General features: G+C 48.6%; 1 protein-coding gene across 2 annotated transcripts; it reads left to right on the top strand.

The window, feature by feature from the left end:
* USP20 (ubiquitin specific peptidase 20) lies at positions 1-18935 on the top strand. Of its 2 annotated transcripts, none has more exons than XM_064676903.1 (24): positions 1-21; positions 2990-3103; positions 3489-3542; positions 4209-4271; positions 4412-4543; positions 5164-5260; positions 5451-5520; positions 6044-6157; positions 6936-7014; positions 8316-8757; positions 9647-9784; positions 11033-11145; positions 11590-11762; positions 12197-12291; positions 12798-12831; positions 13043-13088; positions 13330-13510; positions 13973-14099; positions 14192-14361; positions 14973-15054; positions 15303-15411; positions 15752-15854; positions 16096-16167; positions 16864-18935. In XM_064676903.1, exons 2-24 carry the CDS (start codon positions 3023-3025, stop codon positions 17022-17024), a joined length of 2736 nt encoding a protein of 911 aa, XP_064532973.1. In that variant the 5' UTR covers positions 1-21; positions 2990-3022; the 3' UTR covers positions 17025-18935. The 2 variants fall into 2 exon arrangements, with proteins under 2 accessions (XP_064532973.1, XP_064532974.1); XM_064676904.1 differs by lacking the exon at positions 1-21 and adding an exon at positions 387-491.
* Positions 18936-20693: the final 1758 nt, after the last annotated feature.

Raw genomic sequence — 20693 nt, 5'->3', positions numbered from 1 at the left:
GGCGTCCCGAGCATCCCGCAGGTGAGCGGGGAAGGCGGGCGGGGGCGGCGGGGCCGTGCAGGGGGAGGGCGGGCGGCCGGGCCCGGGATGATGCAGCAGCAGCGGCCGCGGGGCTCCGGGATCCCCGGCTTTGGGGCGGCCCTGCAGCCCCCCGGGGCCCGGTGCCTTCCCCGGGGCGACCCTTTGGGGGTTTGGAGGTTTCTGTTCAGCCTCCCTCGTGCTGAGCGGCTGTAGCGGCTGTCAGGAGGGGATTTGTGTTTGGGGGTCTGCTGCGCTCGAGGAGGGAAGGGGGGAGTTCCCGGAGGTGTTTTTTGCTTAAAAGCTAAATCTCCGGGTGAGCCGTTGTGTTGTGACCTCCTGTAACAAAATCAGTGTTCAGACCTGCTCTGCTTTGCCTGTTCCACATAAACCTTCTGGCTTTCCCTGCAAACGTTCAGCAGCGAGTCAGAAGCACTTCCTTTCTGCTTTTGCCTTGTCAGTAGGGCAGTTCAGTAAGTATTTCTTTCTTTAGTATCTCAAGCATAAAATGTCGCTGAGAACAACTGCAGATACTCCGTTCTCTTGGTGGGTTATGCAAGACCAGACCTGGCAGTTTGTTTTGTGGATGAGCAGTGCAAAGATCTCTTTTGTTTGTGCAGTTACTCCACACACTGTCAGCCTGCATGGATCTGAAACTCTTGATAGCTTGGCTCTAGCTTTGGTACAAAACCACGCAGTTGTTTTATGCAAAAAAAAAAACAAACAAAAAACCCAAACCCAAGAAATGTGTTCCTGTAGAAGGCAGAGACGCTGGGTTTGGCAGCAATTTAAGCAACTGAAAGTAGGTTGCTGTTACGGTGGAATTGTTCTGACATGTTCGTGTACTGTTCCTCCACAGTGGTGCTTGAGAAAGACAGGCTGAGGGACTTGTTTTAGGGTAACTTCTTTTCCCATCATCTGCAGTACGTTTTGACAGGCACAGTTCAGCTCTCTGGCAGTGCTTTCATGAAATTCCTGGTTTCTTGTGCAGCGTCAGAGCTGTGTGTGCCAGCTAAAGCTGGTAGGGCAGAGTCGGGAGAAGGCAGAGGTTGAATATTTCCTTCTGAGCAGTCACAACTCCAACCTTTTTCTGATGTGTGCTGTCAGGGCTGAGAGGCAAAAATGAGGTTTTTTCTCTGTTTTGTTAAAAAAGAGAAACCCTGTGTTGGGAACATCAGCACCCCAGTGCTGGAAATTCTAAAGGCATGGGTTTAATTTTGAGGAGAGGGGTGGTCCCAAGGAGAGCACTGAAGCCATCCACATCCACAAGACTGAATTAACACCGTGTGCTCTACAACTGGTTCTAGTTTGCTTAAGCTGGTGAAGATAAGGGGTCTGGAATTATTTTGTTCACTAGATTTTCTGGAAAACATCTGGAAAAGAGACAAGAAATCAAGGAAGGTGAAATAGCAAACGTGGCATTGATACTTTTTTTTTTTTTTTAATTGGACCAGCTAATGCATTTGGGAAAATGGGGTCGGGTTTGATGAAGAGACTCAGAGCCTGAAATGTCCCAGTTTTATGTGTTAGTCAAAGCTACCGTGCTCTTGTCACTTGTCTTTTAAATCAACATGTGTTACGTGATGCTGTTTTCCTTCTCTGGGAAGCTGCATGGAATTGCTTCATTGTTTGTTGAGCATCTCTTGACAAGTTACAGAGATCCAGGTCAGCACCACTGTGGTGTTTTCTACCATGCACGTATGATTTCTTCCCCCTCCAGTTTTGCTTTGCTCCTTCTGTCAGTTCATTCAGTTCTGCAGAGTGCTGGGAAAACATTGTAAAATTATTCTTGAGGTTTGTCTTCTGCCAAGGCAAGGTGCTAGGCAAGCTTTTCCACTCCCAGGTAAGTGTTGCTGCAATGGCTTATTCATATATCTTTTTTTTATTATTTTCTTTCCCCTGTCAGTGATTCAGACCAGATAACACTGGGAGTTCTTTCAAATGTCCTCAAAATGTGAAAAAAAAAAAGTGTAGCAGCCCTGGAGTCATTAACATCAAGTTCATCAGATTTTTCCACTTCTTTCTTGCAGTAATGTGGCCTTTTCATATCTGCTTCATTTCCAGCCAACAGTAATATTTTTGATCCTGGTCTGTGCTATTAATATCACTTGTCTTCTTTTTTATTTTTTTTTAACAGCCATGAGTGAGGTTATTTAAGTTATGCTTAAGAAACACAAAGTCCTTTCATTTTAATTTTTTTTTTATATAGCTGCACATTACTCAGACATGTTTAAAGTCTTTTACATACCCGTGGACCACCATGAAAGTGTTTATTGTGCTCATAAGCACACAGCTATGAAATCCTCAGTTCTTGTCGTGCTTGCACATATGAGCCAGGTGGAACAGTGTGTTGTTCTATTTTGCACAGTCTCAGAGTTATGTGGTTCATAGTGTTGAAAATCTACCTATCAAATGGTAAATTCCTCAGAGACTGTAGCCTGGTTATTGGTGTTACAGTTCATTTAAGTTTATTTCCCTCTTGCCCAGCTTCATTTAGAACTAATCATATTTTTAGTGTTTGATAAGGGAGTGTAACAGTGTTAGACTGAGATCAGCTGGAAGACACCACAAGCTCCACACTGGTGTCTTGGGCTGCAGTGCCCTTTCACTTTTCACCTGAGTTTCATGCAAACGAGCTAATTAGATTTGTTTCTTTGCAGCTGAAGCTGTGCCTGTGTGCCAGCACCTCCCTGCACTTCTGAAGGCACATTCCAGGACAGGGATTATTACCTTTATTTGTGTGTTTCCTTCTCCTCCCCATTGCCTTGTTCGCTTCAACGCAGCCACTCAGCACTGGGGCCAGACTGTGCCAGCTCATATGAATGGCTCCAGATTTGGATTTGTTTCAATCTCTGAACCTTAAAGGTGGATATGTAACCTCTAATATGCAAAACATGCCCATGTATCTTCTTACAGTCTGTGAGAGCAAACCTGACATGTAGGTAAAAGGAACTATCCTTTCTTGTCCCAGGAAAACACCCACCTTGTGTGAGCGTTGGTGAAAATGGGGGATACACGAGACATCTGTCCTCACCTGGATTCCATAGGAGAGGTGACCAGGGATGACCTGCTGCTCAAATCCAAGGTACAGGGTGTTGTGGGTGTTGGTCCTTTCCCTTTTAGCCTTTGTGCATGGGTTTGCATGTTTGCTTTTTGAAGAAAATGCTGCCTGTCTCCAGAGAGAGGCAAAAACTCTCCTTCCCACTCTGCTCTACCCTTCACATGTCCCATAAAGCCAACCTTTATGACCCCACCTTATCTATTCCTCACTGTCATCCTGCTTAAATGTTCACTTAGCTAGAGTGCTGCAAATTGTATATATTTGATTGGGAGTGTGGTATTAAGGAATGAAATACTGTGAGCTGCAGGTTGTCAGGGGCTGCCTCACAGAGAAGTTTGCCACTCTTAAAGGACTCGGTTACTTAAAAACCAACCAAGCAAACAAACCTTCTTTTGTCATGAATATGCAGGGAACTTGCCAGTCTTGTGGAGCTGTGGGACCAAACCTCTGGGCTTGTCTTCAGGTAAAAATGGCTTCTTATTTGTGTACATGATGTGGTGGAACTTCACTTGAATAGTAGGAAGCAAAGAGGGGGTTGATAGTGGAACCATCTATGTTTTTTTATGGATTCCAAGGAGGAGATTCCCTAGATGAAAGGGCAATGCTGTCAGAATCTGCCAAGATGTAACAGTTCACTCCTTGTAGGGAATTGCCCCTGCAATTCCCAGTAGGAATGAATAAAATGCCCAGTGTTGACTGTGAGCTGCCTCTGCTGGCACCTATGAAGGGGCTGCAGGGTGACACTTTGGCAGATGTTGCTCAGGGCAGTGAGGAGGGAGGGAATGCCACGGGACATGTGGGTGGGAAGGGGCAGTTTATTTCTACACTGGAATCCCCGTGAGGTTTGAGGCTCCTCAGAGGAGCTGCCTGTTGGAGCAATGACCTTGGAACGGAGCCTTTATCTGGGTCCAAACCTGGTTCCAGGTTTCCTTTCTTAAATCACTTCTAAATTCCCATGAATTCTAAATTTCCATCTTGTTCTGGGCCCTTAATAAAAAGCAGGTTAGAAAACTGGCAAGATAATTCTGAAGTTGCTGCTGCTGCTTCTGGTGGGACTGGAGTTGCAGACTGTTTTGTGAAGGCTCTAATTTGATGTGCCTGTTGTGTTTTGGCTCTTTTCCCTCTCCAGACTGGTTGTCCTTATGTTGGTTGTGGGGAGTCCTTTGCTGACCACAGCACACTTCATGCACAGGTGAGCTTTCCTCTGTCATCCACGTTTAGACAAGACACAGCTGGATTTTTCCCCCCATTCCTTGCTCTGGTAGTCCTGTGCTTCAAATTGCACAGAGCTGTCAGAGGAGACCCCCTTCATTTCACCTCTTCAATTCTTAGGCCAAGAAGCACAACCTGACTGTGAACCTGACCACGTTCCGTGTGTGGTGCTACGCCTGTGAGAGGGAGGTGTTCCTGGAGCAGAGGCTGGCAGCACACCCGCCCTCCCCCCCGGCCAAGTTCCCTGAACCGGTGGGTCTGTGTCTCACAGGGCCAGGGCTGAACGCTTGGCAGGGCTTTGGTTTGCCTGCTGTCAAATTAGCCAAGTGGTTTCTGCTGTTGTGCGGGTTTTGTTGTCACAGGAGCTCTTTCACTGAAAGTAGCCAGAGGACCAGTAGCCCTGCCTTAGAGGGTCTCCCAGCAAAAAGACTTCCAGATGGAAGTCTTTGATTTTTAAGGTCCCTTCCAACCCACACCATTCTGTGATCCTGTGATTCTATGGCTTAAATATCTATTCTGACTTTATTTTTAACCTTTCCTTGCCTCTTCCATGGGGTGTCTGCATCTGGGAGGAACCACTGCAGCTGTGCCATCTTCATGGCCCATGGGAGTTTGAGCTGTCAGACCAGAAACACACATACTTGTGACACTGCTGCTTGTTCCTGATGCCTCTTATCCTGTGTACTGGAAGCAGTAATAGTACAATTTCCTCTCCCTCCTGGCATTAGTGAGAAGGGTAGACAGTGCAACTGGTTCTTCTCTCTCCACAGTGCTTTTCTTGAAGGCTGGCTCCATTTATGTGTGAGATAATATCTCTCACAGCTCATCATTCATTTCTCTCACTGAGACTTACTTCTCTGTCTTTAATCTAGGATTCTCCTTTGCCTGCTCACCCTCTGAAAGCTGTTCCAATTGCAGTGGCTGATGAAGGCGAATCTGAATCAGAGGATGATGATTTGAAACCAAGAGGTAACTTTGCATCACATGGGTGAAAGGGCTGGGAGAGCAACTCTGCAATCTCTGGGACCTGCACTGGGAGGTTCCTGGGAGCAGAGTGTGGAGACTGTCTAGAAAGGGCTGGATTCCCTGTCCTTTGGGGAGGAATATAGAAAGCAGCATGTCTGGAAAGTGATTCATCCCTCTCTTGTTTGTGCTTTAGGCCTTACTGGAATGAAAAATCTTGGGAACTCCTGCTACATGAATGCAGCACTTCAGGCTCTCTCTAACTGGTAGGCGTGAGGGCCTTCAGTGGCATCCTTCACTAAATACCAAAAGTGTCACCTCTGATCTGAAACCTTCATGAGTCTTGCAAAGAGAGATCAGCCAGGCTAAGGGCAGAAAAAAATAGTGTTTGTTTAGGGCAACAGAAGTGTTACAGCAGGAAATTGCTTGAAGTAAAATTGCATCATTTCTGTTGCAACAGAAAGCATTTGTCTTGTGAAAAGCCATGTCACATCTCTTTATTCTCCCCAGTGATATCATTCTAACAACCCATATCCTAAAATATTCTCTAGCCATCCTGCTGAGGACTAATTCCAGGACCTCTTCCCTGTACTGGGAACAGGTTCACATCAGCCTTTTCCATTTGTTTCAAGTTAGAACTCAGGTCTGCATCTGGAATCACTTATTCCCTTGATTTAGAAGCAGTACCTTAAGCATGCTTTTGATATAAGGCCTGCATTTAAATTTTAATAAACCCTTAAGTAGAAGCAGAGGAGAAACTTCTGAATCCTTCTCTTCCATCTCTTGTAGCCCACCTCTCACACAGTTTTTCCTGGAATGTGGTGGACTGGTCCGTACAGATAAGAAACCTGCACTGTGCAAAAGTTACCAGAAGTTGGTGTCTGAGGTTTGGCACAAGAAACGGTGAGTGGTCACCTCTAATCTGTTCTGGCCAGGCTTCATAGATGTGTTAGTTCTGAGATCTGGATGGAAGAAGTGATACAGAGATTTTTTTACTGAAGAGAGTGGAAAATGCAGGTGACATTTTGGGAAGTGTTTGCTACTGGTTCAAATTTAGACCAGTTCAAAGGACAGTGCAAAATTGTGCAGCTCTGTTAAAATCTGAAGACGTCTGCTCTGTGCAATCAATTTAAAACCATAAAACTAGGAATTTAAATGGCATTGCATGGTTGCCTCATGTTTGTTTTTAACAAGGCCTAAGTAGGATACAGAACAAAAGTGAACTGTGTCTTTTTGGAGGAGGAGGCTGTAGCCTGTGAAGCAATATCATGGCATTTTGATCTTGGTTTGATTCACCCCGTTTTCTGGGTGGTCAGCCCACCCAGATTTTGAGCCAGACATGGTGCTGCAGAATCCAACCAAGAAACTCTAATTGCCAAACCCTGCTCTGGAAAGAATCAGTTGAGAGCATTCAAAGTGTGGACAGAGCTGTAAGTGAAATGTGCTCTGGGGTGGAGCCTCTCTGGAAGGACAGACTGAAATGGCTGCGAGGTGTTTTCTGTCTCTTGGTGTGTTTGTCATCCAGCTAATGCAGAAATCTGTGCCCAGGTTTTGCAGGTGCATAATTATCTTTTGTCCTCTTTAACTGATTACCACGCCCTCTGCTATGGCCTATTAGACAGACTGGCTCCAGGCCCAATAAGCAAACTAACTCATTTTTTCTTTTTCCATGTCTAAACAGCCCGAGTTATGTTGTTCCAAGCAGTCTATCCCATGGAATTAAACTCGTCAACCCCATGTTCCGAGGCTATGCGCAGCAGGTGGGGCCTGAAAAACCCATACCATTATTCCAGAGATGGTGGGATTTTAATTCCTGCAGTGGTGGTGCTTGTGTTCAGAAGGAAGAGCTTGAGCTCAGGGGTCATGGCCTTTTTGTGTCAGTATCAGTGAGTTTGTAGAACACTGGGCTGGGATTTGGGAGACCTGGGTTCTTGCTGGTTCCAAATCAGTTTGTTTTCTTGTGTCAGCTTGCTCACCTCTGAAATTATGATGGTCAAATCCTTTATAAACAGCTTTGAGGTCTATTGATACCTGCCATATAAGAATTTGGTATTATTTATTCACATCAGAGCTGAAAAACCTGGATAAATCTGTACTAAAAAGTCAAAGATGTGAGAGTTCTATATTCTTTTTCTGGGGACTCACAGCAAACTAAATCTTATATAAAGATAGTATCTTTTTTTTTCTTTGAAGTCATTATCAGTGTAGCTGCTCTGTTTGTTCTTTAGAATCAAATGTAAACAAAAAACTATGATTCAAAAATTTGCAAGAGAAGTGACAGTACATCTAAACCATGATAGTGACAAGAAATCAAAACAGAGGATAAAAATAATGATTAATGAAAGAACTTCTATATCTGTCTTTGATGTGAAGTACATTGGCTTGGAAAACTCTCATCTCTAAAGAGATAAAATTGAAGGCAGGGCAGGCTAAAAGCCAAACTTCATAAAATAACAGAAACATCATAATTAACTCTCTGGAGTTGTCAAAATACCAAGTTGCTTTCCAGCAGCTCCTTTGAAGCCAACATATCAGCTCTTTTACCATGTATTATGAATGTAGGAGCTTGCACCTGGATTGTATAGCCTTGGTTCCATTCCTCGTTTATTAAAGATTTTAATCTGCCCTCTCTAAGAGATGGATTACCCTGAGCAGAAGTGAGTGTTCATCAAATTTATTTGTGGGTGTTTGTCTGTTCTCCAGGGCTTCCTGTTTTCATCAGGCTTCTCCTTGTCTCTTGCCTCTTATCAGTGGCAAGCCCCTGACAAATAAGCTCCTGGTTTGCAGGCTGCTCTCTGGCTTTTCGATGTCTTTCAGCTGAAGATATTCAGATAAAAAAAAAATTGGGCCTGTTATTATTTAGGAGTTAATAGCATTTCTGTTGTAGAGAGGCCCTTTGGTATATGGGCATGGCCCTCTCTCTGCTTTAGCAGAGCTGCAGAGCTGGTTGACCTTTGTGGGCAGTGTTGGAATAGGCTGAGAGTGGAGCCCCTCTTTGCCCCCTCCCTCTTATTTGCCCCATTTCTGGCTGGATACTGACATGGAATCACTTGGTTTTCAGGACACTCAGGAGTTCCTTCGGTGCCTGATGGATCAGCTCCATGAAGAACTGAAGGAACCAGTTGTTGCAGAGACGAGGGATTTGGATACCATTGACCAGGAGGACAAGCGGGAGGGGGACCGGAGCCCCTCGGAGGATGAGTTCCTGTCCTGTGACTCCAGCAGTGACAGGGGGGAAGGAGAGGGACAAAGTCGGACCACAGGGAGCATGGGGAGTGGCTCCCTGGCAGAGACAGAGCTGCTGATCCAGGATGAAGCAGGGAGAGGGATCTCTGAGAAAGAAAGGATGAAGGACAGGAAGTTCTCCTGTGGCCACCGGCGCAGCAACTCGGAGCAGGTGGATGAGGATGCAGACGTTGACACTACTATGATGCAAGTTGATGGCAGAGCCTCACCTGAGATGCTGCCAGCTCCCCGTCCTGCCAGCCCGTGTAGGACACCAGGTACACCCCTCTTCCAGTCAGGATATCTCTGAAAAGACGAGTTACATCCTGCACAGGGACTGTGGTGTGGTGCAGTGGCAAACCACACATAATGTGACTGTTCCTTCTCTGGGTTTCAAAAGATTTTGTATGCAAGGTTTTCCTCAGTCCTGCCTTTGTCTATAAGAAAATACACTAGGTGAGCCAGAGAGGTGTTTAGCCAGGCCAAAGTGCTGTGAGCTGAGTAAAGGCACAGCATTGTCTTTACCTGCCTCTGCCAAACCTGCAAACACTGTATTTATGCCTTTTAAGAAAAAAGGCTTTTTATGTGTACGTTGCTTTATTTGATACTTGGACCTGGGGAAATAATAGCTGTGGAAAGGGCATGGGAGAAGGTGTTTGCTAGTGTTGGACTGTGGGCTTTGGGGAGAGAAAAGGGAGAGGCACAGTTTGTGCATTTCTGTGTCTCGGGGAAAAGAAAAGAGCAGCAGTGTGGAGTCACCTCAAGCTGAACATACCCGATCTTTCAACGCTTCTTTATGTAAGAGCCTTACTCTGCCAGCTGGCACTGAAGGCAGCAATGCTGTTTGTGTGGATTAGGGCTACAGGAGCAAGCTGCAAAACCTAATTAGTCATCTAAGTGTGAAAAAATGGCGAGTTGTTTTGGGGGGTTTTTTAGTATGTGATTATTAGCTGTTCAGTGTAGCTCTGCATGCACTCTCACCCATGCTCTGAGGGAGCTCTGTCTGCCAGCCCGTGCAAGCAGGACAGTTAACAGGCACTGAAGTGTGCCTTTGGAAAAGATTCTGTGCTGGAATGCAGAGCTGGGCTGACACCGATGGCAGTGGGGTTGCCTTTCATAACTGGGGTTTTCAGCAGTGCCCTTTTCCCTCCCTGTTTTCCCAAGCAGAACCTGACAACGATGCCTACGTGCGCTGCTCCTCACGCCCTTGCAGTCCCGTTCATCATGAGATGCACTCCAAGCTCTCCAGCAGCCCTCCTCGCTCCAGTCCTGCCAGGATTGGACCTTCCTATGTCCTCAAGAAAGGTAGTGCAGAGAGGGATTACTGGGAGGCAAAGGGGGGGGGCACATAGAGGAGGAGGGGAGAGAAGGAATCCATCGTTGATTCTTGATTAACAGATGTAAAAAGTGCTGATTCCCCTGGACATCAGTGCGTTCTAAAATAGTATTTGGCAAGACTACAGTAAACCTGCAGGTAAAGTCAAGCTCTGGGCACAACAATGTTCTAGTTTGTTCTTACACTGGAGCCTGAAATGATCTCCACGTCTGGATCTGCTGTGTTTGTCATGAATAAAATGGCTCTGAAGTCCCAGGCACAAGCTCTGTCCCTTCAGGGGAGTGGGGAGATGCAAAAACATTTGTCTGCCAGACTTGAATTTCATAGCATGTGGGCCTGAGGACTGTAAGATGTTGTTACCAACAGAGCTTCCTGCCTCTTGGACAGCTTGGGCTCACAAGAATGGAATTAAGGCTGCAGATGTCCCTCCAGTGCTGGGAGCACTGTCAGGCTGCAGTGGAGCCTGGCTTGGGTTGTTATCAAACGGGTCTCTTCATCCCACAGCAAACTGCAAATCAAAATCCCTCCACATTGCATAGTCTACAAACACAATGGCATGTGCTTGTACCACTGTCCCTACAGCTGTTCCATGAGGACATTCTCTCTTCAGCTGTGTCCCAGCCCCTTGGCTGAGGTCAGCACAGCCGCAGATGTTCTGGCTGGATGAAGAGCACTCTGTCTCTGTGCACGTGTGTGTGGGAAGAGGGTTTGTTATTAAACAAAACTTTGCATTTGGCCAGTCCCTGTTGTGGAGAATCCTCACCAGTGCAAGAAACCTGGGGAACACGTGGCCAGAGGGGGTGAAAAAATAAAAAAAGGACAAAGTACAGAGACAGGTCAGGGGGGAGAGGAGGTAAAGTGCAAAGCTTAGAGCAAAATGTCGCATGACTTAAAAAAAGCAGGGGCTGTCTGTGGCAGGGCCAGGCTTCTAAACATGTAAGAGGATGGAAACAGGATTTCCAGTAAGACAATTTCTGCCTCCTGAGAGCTGGCACGCTGCTGTTGGTTCAGTTGGCTGCCTCCCCCTTTCTTATATCACACACAGCAGCAGTGTCCTCCGTGTCCCTCCACTACAGGCTCCACCATCTCCCTGTCACGCACGTGGGGTCTGAACATCAGGACAGTGCTTGTCTCATGTTCTTATGAGACTGTGTGACTCTAGAGAGACAGGAGACTGAGAGGGAGTTACTCCACAGTGGGGCTTCCTTGTCTTTCAGCCCAGATGCAGGCTTCTGGGAAAAAGAAGAAGGAACTCCGTTACCGCAGTGTGATTTCCGACATCTTCGACGGCTCCATCCTCAGCCTGGTGCAGTGCCTCACGTGTGACAGGGTGAGTCTCCTGGGCCCTGTCAGCCTCACAGCACAGCTTTCAAGCTTGTAGATCCCTTCCTAGGGAATGGTGTTGCTCTTTCCAAACCCTGGGATGCAGAGGCCTGCTAAAATGGGTACGGGTGATGGCAGGGGAGGTGTGAGGACCTGCCATGCCAAGGAGACGTGTTTCTCTGTAGGGGTCTGTTTGCAGATCCATGTTGCTGAGTTGGCCCAGAATATCAGATTCACATTAGGAAATGGAATCCAGTGCTACAAAAGCCCTGACAGAAGTCAGTGTGCTGACAGCAGGGAAGAATAATTATCCAGAGCAAGTTGCTTCTACTGCCAGCTCAGGTTTCTAGCCTAGACAAAATCCAAGCAGTGATAAAAGGTGATGAAGGTCAGGTCCCATCTCCATTACACACACAGGAAACCCAGACCTCTTCCTCTTGGATATTTCCAGGTTTCTACAACAGTGGAGACATTCCAGGACCTGTCACTCCCAATCCCAGGGAAGGAGGACTTGGCCAAGCTGCACTCTGCCATCTACCAAAACGTGCCAGCTAAGACAGGGGCATGTGGGGACAACTATGCCTCACAAGGCTGGATTGCTTTCATCATGGAGTATATCCGGAGGTGTGTTCCCTGTGCAGGACATCTTTTCTTCTGGGGTTTGCCCTGTAGTGCTGGAAGGCAGCTATCCCTAACCAGTGGCCAGCTGGAACCATTCCTTGGAGGACAGCATGTGGCATCTCACAGGGCTTTGAGCCTTTTCATGTAAACCAGTTGTTACCATTGCTCTAGTTCTGTCACACACCTTGAGAGCTCTTGTGCAGCTGATCATCCCTCACTTCTGCCCTCCAGAGCAAATTAATTCCTGGTTTAGTTTTCCAAATCATTTCCAGTTTGAGCAGTCACAGTAGGAACATCAGCTGAGAGCAGTCCTGCCTTCCCTGCTCCTCTGGGATGTAGGATGAGCTTAGGAAGGAAACCCATCATCCATTTGGGGTTTTGTACACCAAAGCATTCAGCTGTTTTAGGTACAACTCTTAATCACTTCTCCTCTGCAGGTTTGTGGTGTCCTGTATCCCTAGCTGGTTTTGGGGTCCCGTGGTGACACTGGAGGATTGCCTTGCTGCCTTTTTTGCAGCAGATGAGTTAAAGGGTGAGTTTCCTTCAGTGGGGTCTGACAGCACAGAGAAGCATTTTGTGTGTGTTTTGGAGGTGAATTAAAGCTCCAACAAATCCTGCCTTATCATGTCACTTAGAGGGTGGCAGTACCAAAAGTTGGCAGCTCAGCATCTCTGTGCAGGACTCAGTTTTCCCACCTGCTCAGGAGTGGGAAATCTGGGTGAGAGTGTCCTCAGCAAGGAGTAGCTGTTGGTTGGTTGAGTGCTGTGGTTACTTAGTTTCTTTGCTTTCTCCACCAACTTCTTAAGCTCTAGAGGACTCAATTTGCTCTTTGTGTGTTGGTGGTGGGCAGTTCCATACTTTCCTGCTAGTTGCACTCTCTTCTTGCCCACACTTATTGAGAGGAATTGTTTTGATCTCTCATCCTGGCTTCCCCAAGAGGCTCTGAACATGGTTTCTCTGCACTCATTGGAAATGTAGCTGTGTCAGCCTTGTGTGCTCTGAGCAACTGTATAATGGCTCTCTTCTCTCTGTCTGCAGGGGACAACATGTACAGTTGTGAACGGTGTAAGAAGTAAGTTGGCATTATCTGTATAGTGTTGCTTTTCTGAAACTTTATTTCTCTGTATTGCTGTCAAATATTTTGCTGTGCCCTCTACCTGGACATCTCTTCTGCTGGAATTCAGGATTTGTCTTGGATTCCAAAGTGAGCAAGACCCAGCCTTGCCTTTTGGCATCCCTTTGCTTTAGAGGGTTCTCACAGCTCGTTTCTTTTCCTCCCTCAGGCTGCGGAATGGAGTGAAGTACTGCAAAGTCCTCCGGCTCCCAGAGGTGAGTGAAGGCACCTTGTTCTCTGGTTCTCTTTTAGCAGCCCTGAGGAGGTGGGGAGGCCAGAGGTGGAACAAAATCCGCAGTTTGTTTGGATGGCAAAGTCCTGTATCTAGACCAGATGAGGCTTTCCCATTCTAAGCTGAGGAGCCAGCAGGAAGATCAGACACACAGAGATGTGCTGTGTTACCAGAACAGCCACAGTAACACTGGGCTTTGGTGTCCTCTGTCCTTGGTCTTTCAGATTCTCTGCATCCACTTGAAACGGTTCCGGCACGAGGTGATGTATTCCTTCAAGATCAACAGCCACGTCTCCTTCCCCTTGGAAGGGCTGGATCTGCGACCCTTCCTTGCCAAGGAGTGTGTCTCCCAGATCACCACCTACGACCTCCTGTCAGTCATCTGTCACCATGGCACAGCAGGCAGTAAGTCCTTCTGCTGGGAGCATGGGCAGAGGAGCAGCAATGGGAGGAGTGTGTTCAGGACTAGCCAACACCTCTGCTGGGCTGAGGGGCAGTGTAAGGCCACCCCCCTCCATTCCCAGCCTTGTGCAGCCTCTGCCCTTTGCAAGTGAACCAAGCAACTTCTGACAGATCCCCTGCAGCTATTTCAGCCTCACTATGGGCTTGGCTCAAACCCTTTCCCAGTGTTCAGTCTTGCTGAGAGGCTCTTACAAGGAAGGCAAATCAGGGTGGCAGTGCCAGGCTCTGCTGCTCCTGCAGAGTTTGCCTGAACAGGAATTATCCTTTTTTTTTTTTTTTTTTTTTGTGTGTGTCTGTCTCTCTGTTCTCTGCCAGCAGCTAATCCTGTTTGTGCTGCTGACATTATCCCAGGCCTGCCTTCTGTCTGCACTGTGAATCCCAGCAGGGCTGTGTTCTCTGTTCCAGGTGGCCATTACATTGCCTACTGCCAGAACGTGATCAACGGCCAGTGGTACGAGTTCGACGACCAGTACGTCACCGAGGTGCACGAGACCGTGGTGCAGAATGCAGAAGCCTATGTCCTGTTCTACAGGTGAGCTGAGCCCTGCTTACAGAAGACCTAGAAATGCATTTCACGAACTTTGAGTTTTCAGGAATTGTTTAATTTCCTTCTCCCCTCTCCAGGAAGAGCAGTGAAGAAGCTGTGCGGGAGCGCCAGAAGGTCGTGTCCCTGGCCAGCATGAAGGAGCACAGTTTGCTCCAGTTCTACATCTCTCGAGAGTGGCTCAATAAATTCAACACCTTTGCTGAGCCTGGGCCCATCACCAACCACACCTTTCTGTGCTCCCATGGAGGTAAGGCTGCCGGACCTGGGAGCAGCACCTCTTGGCTGTACCTTTGTTTCCTGGTGCATGAACAAATGCAGGAAAATGCTCCAGCTGCCATTCTGATACAGGGGATGCTCCAGTGGGATCCTCTTTGGCAGAAACTCCAGCCTGCTCAGGGAGGGATGAGACAATTACCCATTGTGCTGCTGGTCGGAGGCCTGGGGGGATGTTTAATGCTGGGAAACATCAGTTTTCAGTTCTCTGTGTTTAAAAACAAACCTGGAGAAAGCAGATAGGGCAGCATTTATCTGTGTTACCCTGTCAGCAAGGCTGGCCCTCAGGGTTTGTTTGGAGAACGGAGCTGATACTGTGTCTGACTCTTCTGCTGCTTCATCAGTCACGCTGGGGAGCACTTGTGTTTGTAAATCTCTCACTGGAATTGAAGCACTTGATTAGAAATTGAGGCCGTGAATTGAGAAATGTCCACAGCTGATGAACTCTTGACTGTCTTCTATTAGCAAAGGGAGCAGATTCTGGAATCAGAGTTTTCAGAAAGGAAAATCTGCCTTTTTATTTGTGTCTATTTTACACAGCAATGAGTTCCCTGATTAACTCTTCCCTTTGCCTTTCCTCCACAGGGATCCCTCCTAATAAATACCATTACATCGATGATCTGGTTGTGATTCTGCCCCAAAATGTGTGGGAATATCTCTACAACAGGTGAATGTGACCATTTCATTCTTTCTCCCAGTATTTGGTAGAGTTTCCTGATCTAAGCTGGACCAGTGCCTGTTCCAGAGCACTGGGTGGTCCTCAGGGGTTGAGTGAAGGCAGCTCTGCCCTCGGCTACAGATGCACCTCCTTCACCAGTGTGTGGAGTAGTAAATAATCCATGTCTGTAGGATGCAGGGCTGGGAAGCATTTCCATTCTGCTGCAGCTCCCCATTCCCCTCTCTCCCTGTGCTCAGGTTTGGGGGTGGCCCTGCTGTGAACCATCTGTACGTGTGCTCCATTTGCCAAGTGGAGATCGAAGCGCTCGCCAAGCGCAGGAGGATCGAAATCGACACCTTCATCAAGGTTGGCATGGGAAGCATCTGGAAGGAAGGCAAAGGGTGGAGGGGGGAAATGGAGACCTGGAAAACCCCTGCCAGTTTTCCAGAACATGATCTACAGCACAGTAGGAGGTTGGCCTGGGGGTTCCCCAGTGCTGGCAGCACAGGGGAAGGGCAGCTGGGATGAGAAATTGCTGTGCAGGCACGAAGTGTGAAACCATCCTTGTCTCTTGCCTGCTCTGGTGAGGAGGGAATTATGTGGGGTTCTGCTGGAGAATGGCAAGGCTGCCTTTGGGGAAGGGGCCCCCTGAGATCTCAGGAGTGACTAAGTCCTTCCTGTATGTCTCTGTTCTCTGCTCTTCCAGCTGAACAAGGCTTTCCAGGCAGAGGAGTCTCCAAGTGTCATCTACTGTATCAGCATGCAGTGGTTCCGGGAGTGGGAAGCCTTTGTCAAGGGCAAGGATAACGGTAAGGATCAGAGACCAGGGATCTGCCAGGGGTGAGGGGTGGAATGGAAATGAGTCCATTTGTTGGGTCCTGGGTGAGCACTGCCCCGGCTGCAGTGACGAGGCTGAGCAGAGTTCAGACACCAGCCCCCCTGACTGCCTGCAGGTTCCCAGAAATGACAAGAGAACCAGCTCAGGAAAGCAGCTGGATCTGGAGGCAATGAGGAAAGCAGATGTTTTTTGACATGTTTGTTCCCCTGCAGAGCCTCCTGGACCAATTGACAACACCAAGATTGCCCTCACAAAACCAGGTGGCCACGTGCAAGTCAAGCAGGGTAAGGCTTGTGCTTCTGCCTTGTAGTGTTCCTGAAGGTGGAGAAGACTGTTCCACTGGATCTGGGTGTCCATAATGAAGCAGTCACAGAGCAAGATGGTGTTGCAGAGAATGACAGTTCTCTGCCCAACCCCATTCTGCCTGCCACTGAGCCAGTTCTCCAGTGGCAGCTCTTCCATGACCAGCTTGCTGCTGTGGCTGGTTCCTGCAGCTGCTCCCCAGGCCCCTTCCACCATTCCCCTTCGTGTTGTAGCTTGGATCCTGTGTTGCTTTGGACTTGGTCTTTACTCAGCATCTGCTGTGGTGCAGCTTCTGAAGTAAAAACAGCCTCATGCTGTGCCTGGGGAGGTTTAGATTGGATATTAGGAAAAATTTCTTCAGGGAAAAGGCGGTCAAGGTTTGGAACAGGCTGCCCAGGGCAGTGATGGAGTTGCCATCCCTGGAGTGATTTATAAGACATATAGATGTGGTGACTGGGGACGTGGATTAGTGATGGACACACTGGAGCCCTGCTGCTTCCAGGAGGTGTCACTGTGGGGGCTGCAGCTGTCCTGGGTCAGCAGGGTGGGGGTTTGGTAGGGACCACCAGTGCCTCCTCTTCCTGGGGTGAGCCGTGCAGGGGAGGTGGTTGGAGAGAACGTCCTCGCGTTGTGGTGCCTCATCCTTTCCCTCCTGGATCAGTGCTGTTGTCTTCCAGGTGCTGACTACGGGCAGATTTCCGAGGAGACTTGGGTTTATCTGAGCACACTGTATGGAGGGGGCCCCGAGATTGCCATCAGACAGAACGTGGCCCAGGTCCAAGAGCTGGAGAGCCACCACGGGGAGCAGAAGATCGAAGCGGAGACGCGCGCGGTGTGACCTGTGTGGGACCGGGGCAGGGAAGGCACAGACACCTCTGTGAGGGGGTGGAGGGCTGGGGAGTCCTGAGGGGTCAAACCTCTTCTTGTCTGGTACTCGAAGGTGTGCGCAGCTCCCCCCAAACTCCTGGGGCAGGCAGGCTTCCTCCTCATCCTTTCAACGTGGCTTTGAGCACAGGGTGGTGCTGGGATGGACTGGGAGAAGGCTCTAACTCACCTCTGGATGAAGCCATGGTACGAGGCTGCAGCCGCACCTCCCGAGGGTTGTCCTGACCCGAGCCCTCCCCCTTTCCTTTGCTTACAAGAAGCCAGCACTCCCAGCTTGTCCCCAGTGCACCAATCTCTGCTCCTGTGCAAGTTTTGCTTTTGGCACTTTTCTTTTTAACTCAAATGTATGAAGACAATGAAATGTTATTTATGTTTCCAGCGGGCAGTGTTGCAAGTAGAGAAACCTGTTGTTTGAGGCTGAGGAAAGCCACACAGTCTCCCTGGGGTTTTGTGCTGGTGGTGCACAGCTGTCACAACTTCCTAGTTTTTGCTCTTTATCAAATTCTTGCAAATTCGGTTGCAACCAACTAAGAAATTTGGAAAGAGGCTGTTCCTTTCTCCTCTCGCTCCCAAAACTTCACCTTCATGGTCCTGCAGAATTTTATTTTCTCCTTCTGTCTGATTTCACCTGTTCAGCACAGTTTCAGAGAACAGAGCTGGAAGGTGAGTCTTCCTTCCCACTGCACTCTTCCTGCTGAAGCTCCTGCCACTGTGGAGCTGTGGGCTGGAGCCTCTGGGTGTGCAGCTCACGGGGTGGTACCAGGAAGGCTGGGCTGGGCACAGCACAACTCTCATGCAGATTTTGGAACTCCTTGCTTCTAACCCGGTTCTCAGACTGACCCTGCCATAAGCTGTGTCTCCACATCTGTCACGACAAGCAGAGGGGTGGGAAGGCTGAGGAAGGGCTCCTCTGTTCCCACAGAGCCCATTCTGAGGGGTCGCCCTTGGCTGGGCAGGGCCCAGGCTGGGGAAGCAGCTTTTTAGGAATGAGCTGCTTCTGCTAACGAGCCCCCACCTGTGTGCTGAGGTCATTCCAGATGTCCTTTGTGTATACAGTGGCTCACTTAATGAATTTGCTCCCCCATCTATTGCCACCAGTACAGCCAAGGAGCAGCTGATGGAGGCAGTGGAGACAGGAATGAAGGCAAAAAAGGCCAAACTCCACTTTTCTCAGCAGAGCTACTCTTAAAAAGATTTTCATTCATCTTGTAAGGCAGAAGGGCAAGAGTTAAATATTTGCAAGGCTTTGAGTGAGGTTTAGTGGAGGCAGAGAAGGAAGAGGTGCCTCCCATGGCCTGAGGAACCAAACTGTGTTTTTGTGGTGCTGGATGATTGCACAGCATCCAGTCTGGCCTTAGTGGTGCCAGACTCCATGTGGGGCTGGGACCTCCCAAGCTCCTCACCTGAAAAAGAGAGGGAGGGAGGGGGAAGGAAAGGCTGCTCCTTGACTTAGAGATAGAAGAGGGTAGGACAGGAGAACTTCAGAAGAAAAATGTGGCCTTCAGATTATTTATTCCTTTTTTTTTTTTTAGATCAAATGTTTGCTGCAAACAGCAGCTTCTTTACAAACTGTCTGTAAACGGTTCAGCATGTTAATTTTACAATCCTGTTTATGGGATGCTTGTATAGACCCAGACAGGCCCGAGGGGGAGGTCAGAGAACGAGCCACTGTTGGGATTCTCATTGTTCCAAGCTGTCTTTTGTTCCCCACTGCAGCAGCCCTGGGATCTGCTGCAGAGCCTGCAGGGCTGCATGTCCGTGTTGTCCGTGCGTCCGGAGGGTGCTGTACAGACTGTAAGACACTCCTGTGCTTGTGTTAGACCTTGTGCTGAAAATGTGGTACAATAAATACATGTGCATTCAACACGCTGCTGCCTGGGGCCTGCCTTGCCTGGGGAGAGGGACTGGCAGCTCCAGGGAGCCTGGGGTGGGGGCAAGGGAGAAAAATTAAAGAAGAAAAATTAAAATCCAAACTTCCTGCTGCCCAGAGGTCATATGGGTTCTTCTGGGTAGCAATGAGCTTCAGTAGCCTGAGGCTACTAAATCATCCTGTGCTGGTTCAGAGGGTACCTGCCCCTTCAGTCTGTGCTTACAGACATCCCTTCACCTTTCATTTACCCCATTTCACCTGAGTGTGCCTCAGAAAGCCTGGGGGCTCTGGAAGCACATGTTCATGACCATCATTACTATTCTGGAAGTAACTTGCAAGGGAAGGAGTTTCATTGAGCTGTTCTAGGATTCTGCAGGAGAGTTTCCTGTCACTGCTTTGTGGCTGAGATGTCCCTGCTGATACCACTCCCCTTCCTTGGTAACACACAGCAGCTTTGGCACCAGGGAATGCCAGGCTCTCACCCCTGAGAATTAACAGTTTCTAAAGCAGCCTGAGGGACTGGAGAAGCAGGAGTTCCCTGCCCAAGTGGTGAGTGACACAGCCTCAGCTGGAGCCTGAAATGTCTGAAGCAGCAGAGCTCGAGCTGGGTTAATGAGAACATGGAGTTTGTTCTTGAGCAACATGGAATCAACTGTCAAACCCTGCATCTCACAACCAAACCTGTCACCTGAGCAACTGCTGAACAGCTCCAAACCTTCCTGGAGACACCAAACACCCTCCCACAGAGGGGACTTGTTACAGTTCAAACAGCTCCAGGGCTGCTCTGGCAAAGCCATAACTGCACTGTGTGTTACCCTCTGCCTGTTCAAGCACTCAAGGGTCAGTTCTGCATCCAGATTCCATCTGAAATCCCACTGCAGCCAAGCTTTCCTCCAGCTCCACTGGAGAAAGCTACAGCATTTCTGAGCACACCTCAGGTGCAGCTCTGGCTCTGGGAGCCATTGCCAGCACTGAGCTCTTATCAGTTCTTTTTGCAAATCATTTTCCCCTTATTTGATGAGGTCCCTTGCTGATTGCAAAAAAGGTGAGATGAAAGAACTGCCTATGCCTTGGACTGATGGAGCAAATCTCAGCTTATCTGCTCCCTCCCCATGGGCCCCTGGCAGTGCCAATTCAGTTCACAGGTGCTGCTCCTCTTCCCCATGAGCAGAACAGAGCTGTGACAGCTGACAAACCCTCTGCCATGCCTGCCCCACACTCTCACCTGTCCTGCCTCAGCCCCTGGGAAGGGGAATTGGCTCTTCCCCTGGAGATGCAGCACCCACATAGCTGCAGTTTCACCTGCTTGAGCCCATGAGGCCACACCTTGCTGGGTGGGACCTCCCCACCCTCCCCCACAGCCACAGCACACCCACCCATCAGTGACAGCCCAGACACAAAAAGCTCATTTCATTTTCTTCTCCCTTATTGCTCAGCTTGGCTCCCGCCCCCCCAGCCCTCACTCACCCCTTTGGTTGTGCTCTTTCTATTTAAAGTCAGCAGTGCTGATTCTGTGAAAGATAAATCCAAGTCAGAGCCAGAGGGACACCCCCTCCTATTCATTATTGCCCAAAACCACAAAGACCAGCAGCCTGTCACAAACAGCCCCGATTTGTCCTGATCTGACAAGGGTGTTAATTAGTGCTGGCAAAGAACAACTGAAATCCTGCTTAAAAAAAAAAAAAAAAAAAAAAGAAAAAAGAAAAAGAAAAATAAGGGCAGCTTAAGCAACTTTATCTTAGAAAAATAAAT

Source organism: Pseudopipra pipra, chromosome 20 (assembly GCF_036250125.1).
Source record: "Pseudopipra pipra isolate bDixPip1 chromosome 20, bDixPip1.hap1, whole genome shotgun sequence".
Taxonomy (NCBI): domain Eukaryota; kingdom Metazoa; phylum Chordata; class Aves; order Passeriformes; family Pipridae; genus Pseudopipra; species Pseudopipra pipra.
This window is presented reverse-complemented; position numbering and strand designations above follow the sequence as displayed.

Bases quoted from the DNA above. Each gene is read 5' to 3' on its own strand.
- USP20 (XM_064676903.1), top strand. From the start codon at position 3,023: ATGGGGGATACACGAGACATCTGTCCTCACCTGGATTCCATAGGAGAG. The intron at 5,261-5,450 runs GTAACTTTGCAT...TTTGTGCTTTAG, and splicing joins TGATGATTTGAAACCAAGAG to GCCTTACTGGAATGAAAAAT. The intron at 14,362-14,972 runs GTAAGGCTGCCG...TTTCCTCCACAG, and splicing joins CTTTCTGTGCTCCCATGGAG to GGATCCCTCCTAATAAATAC.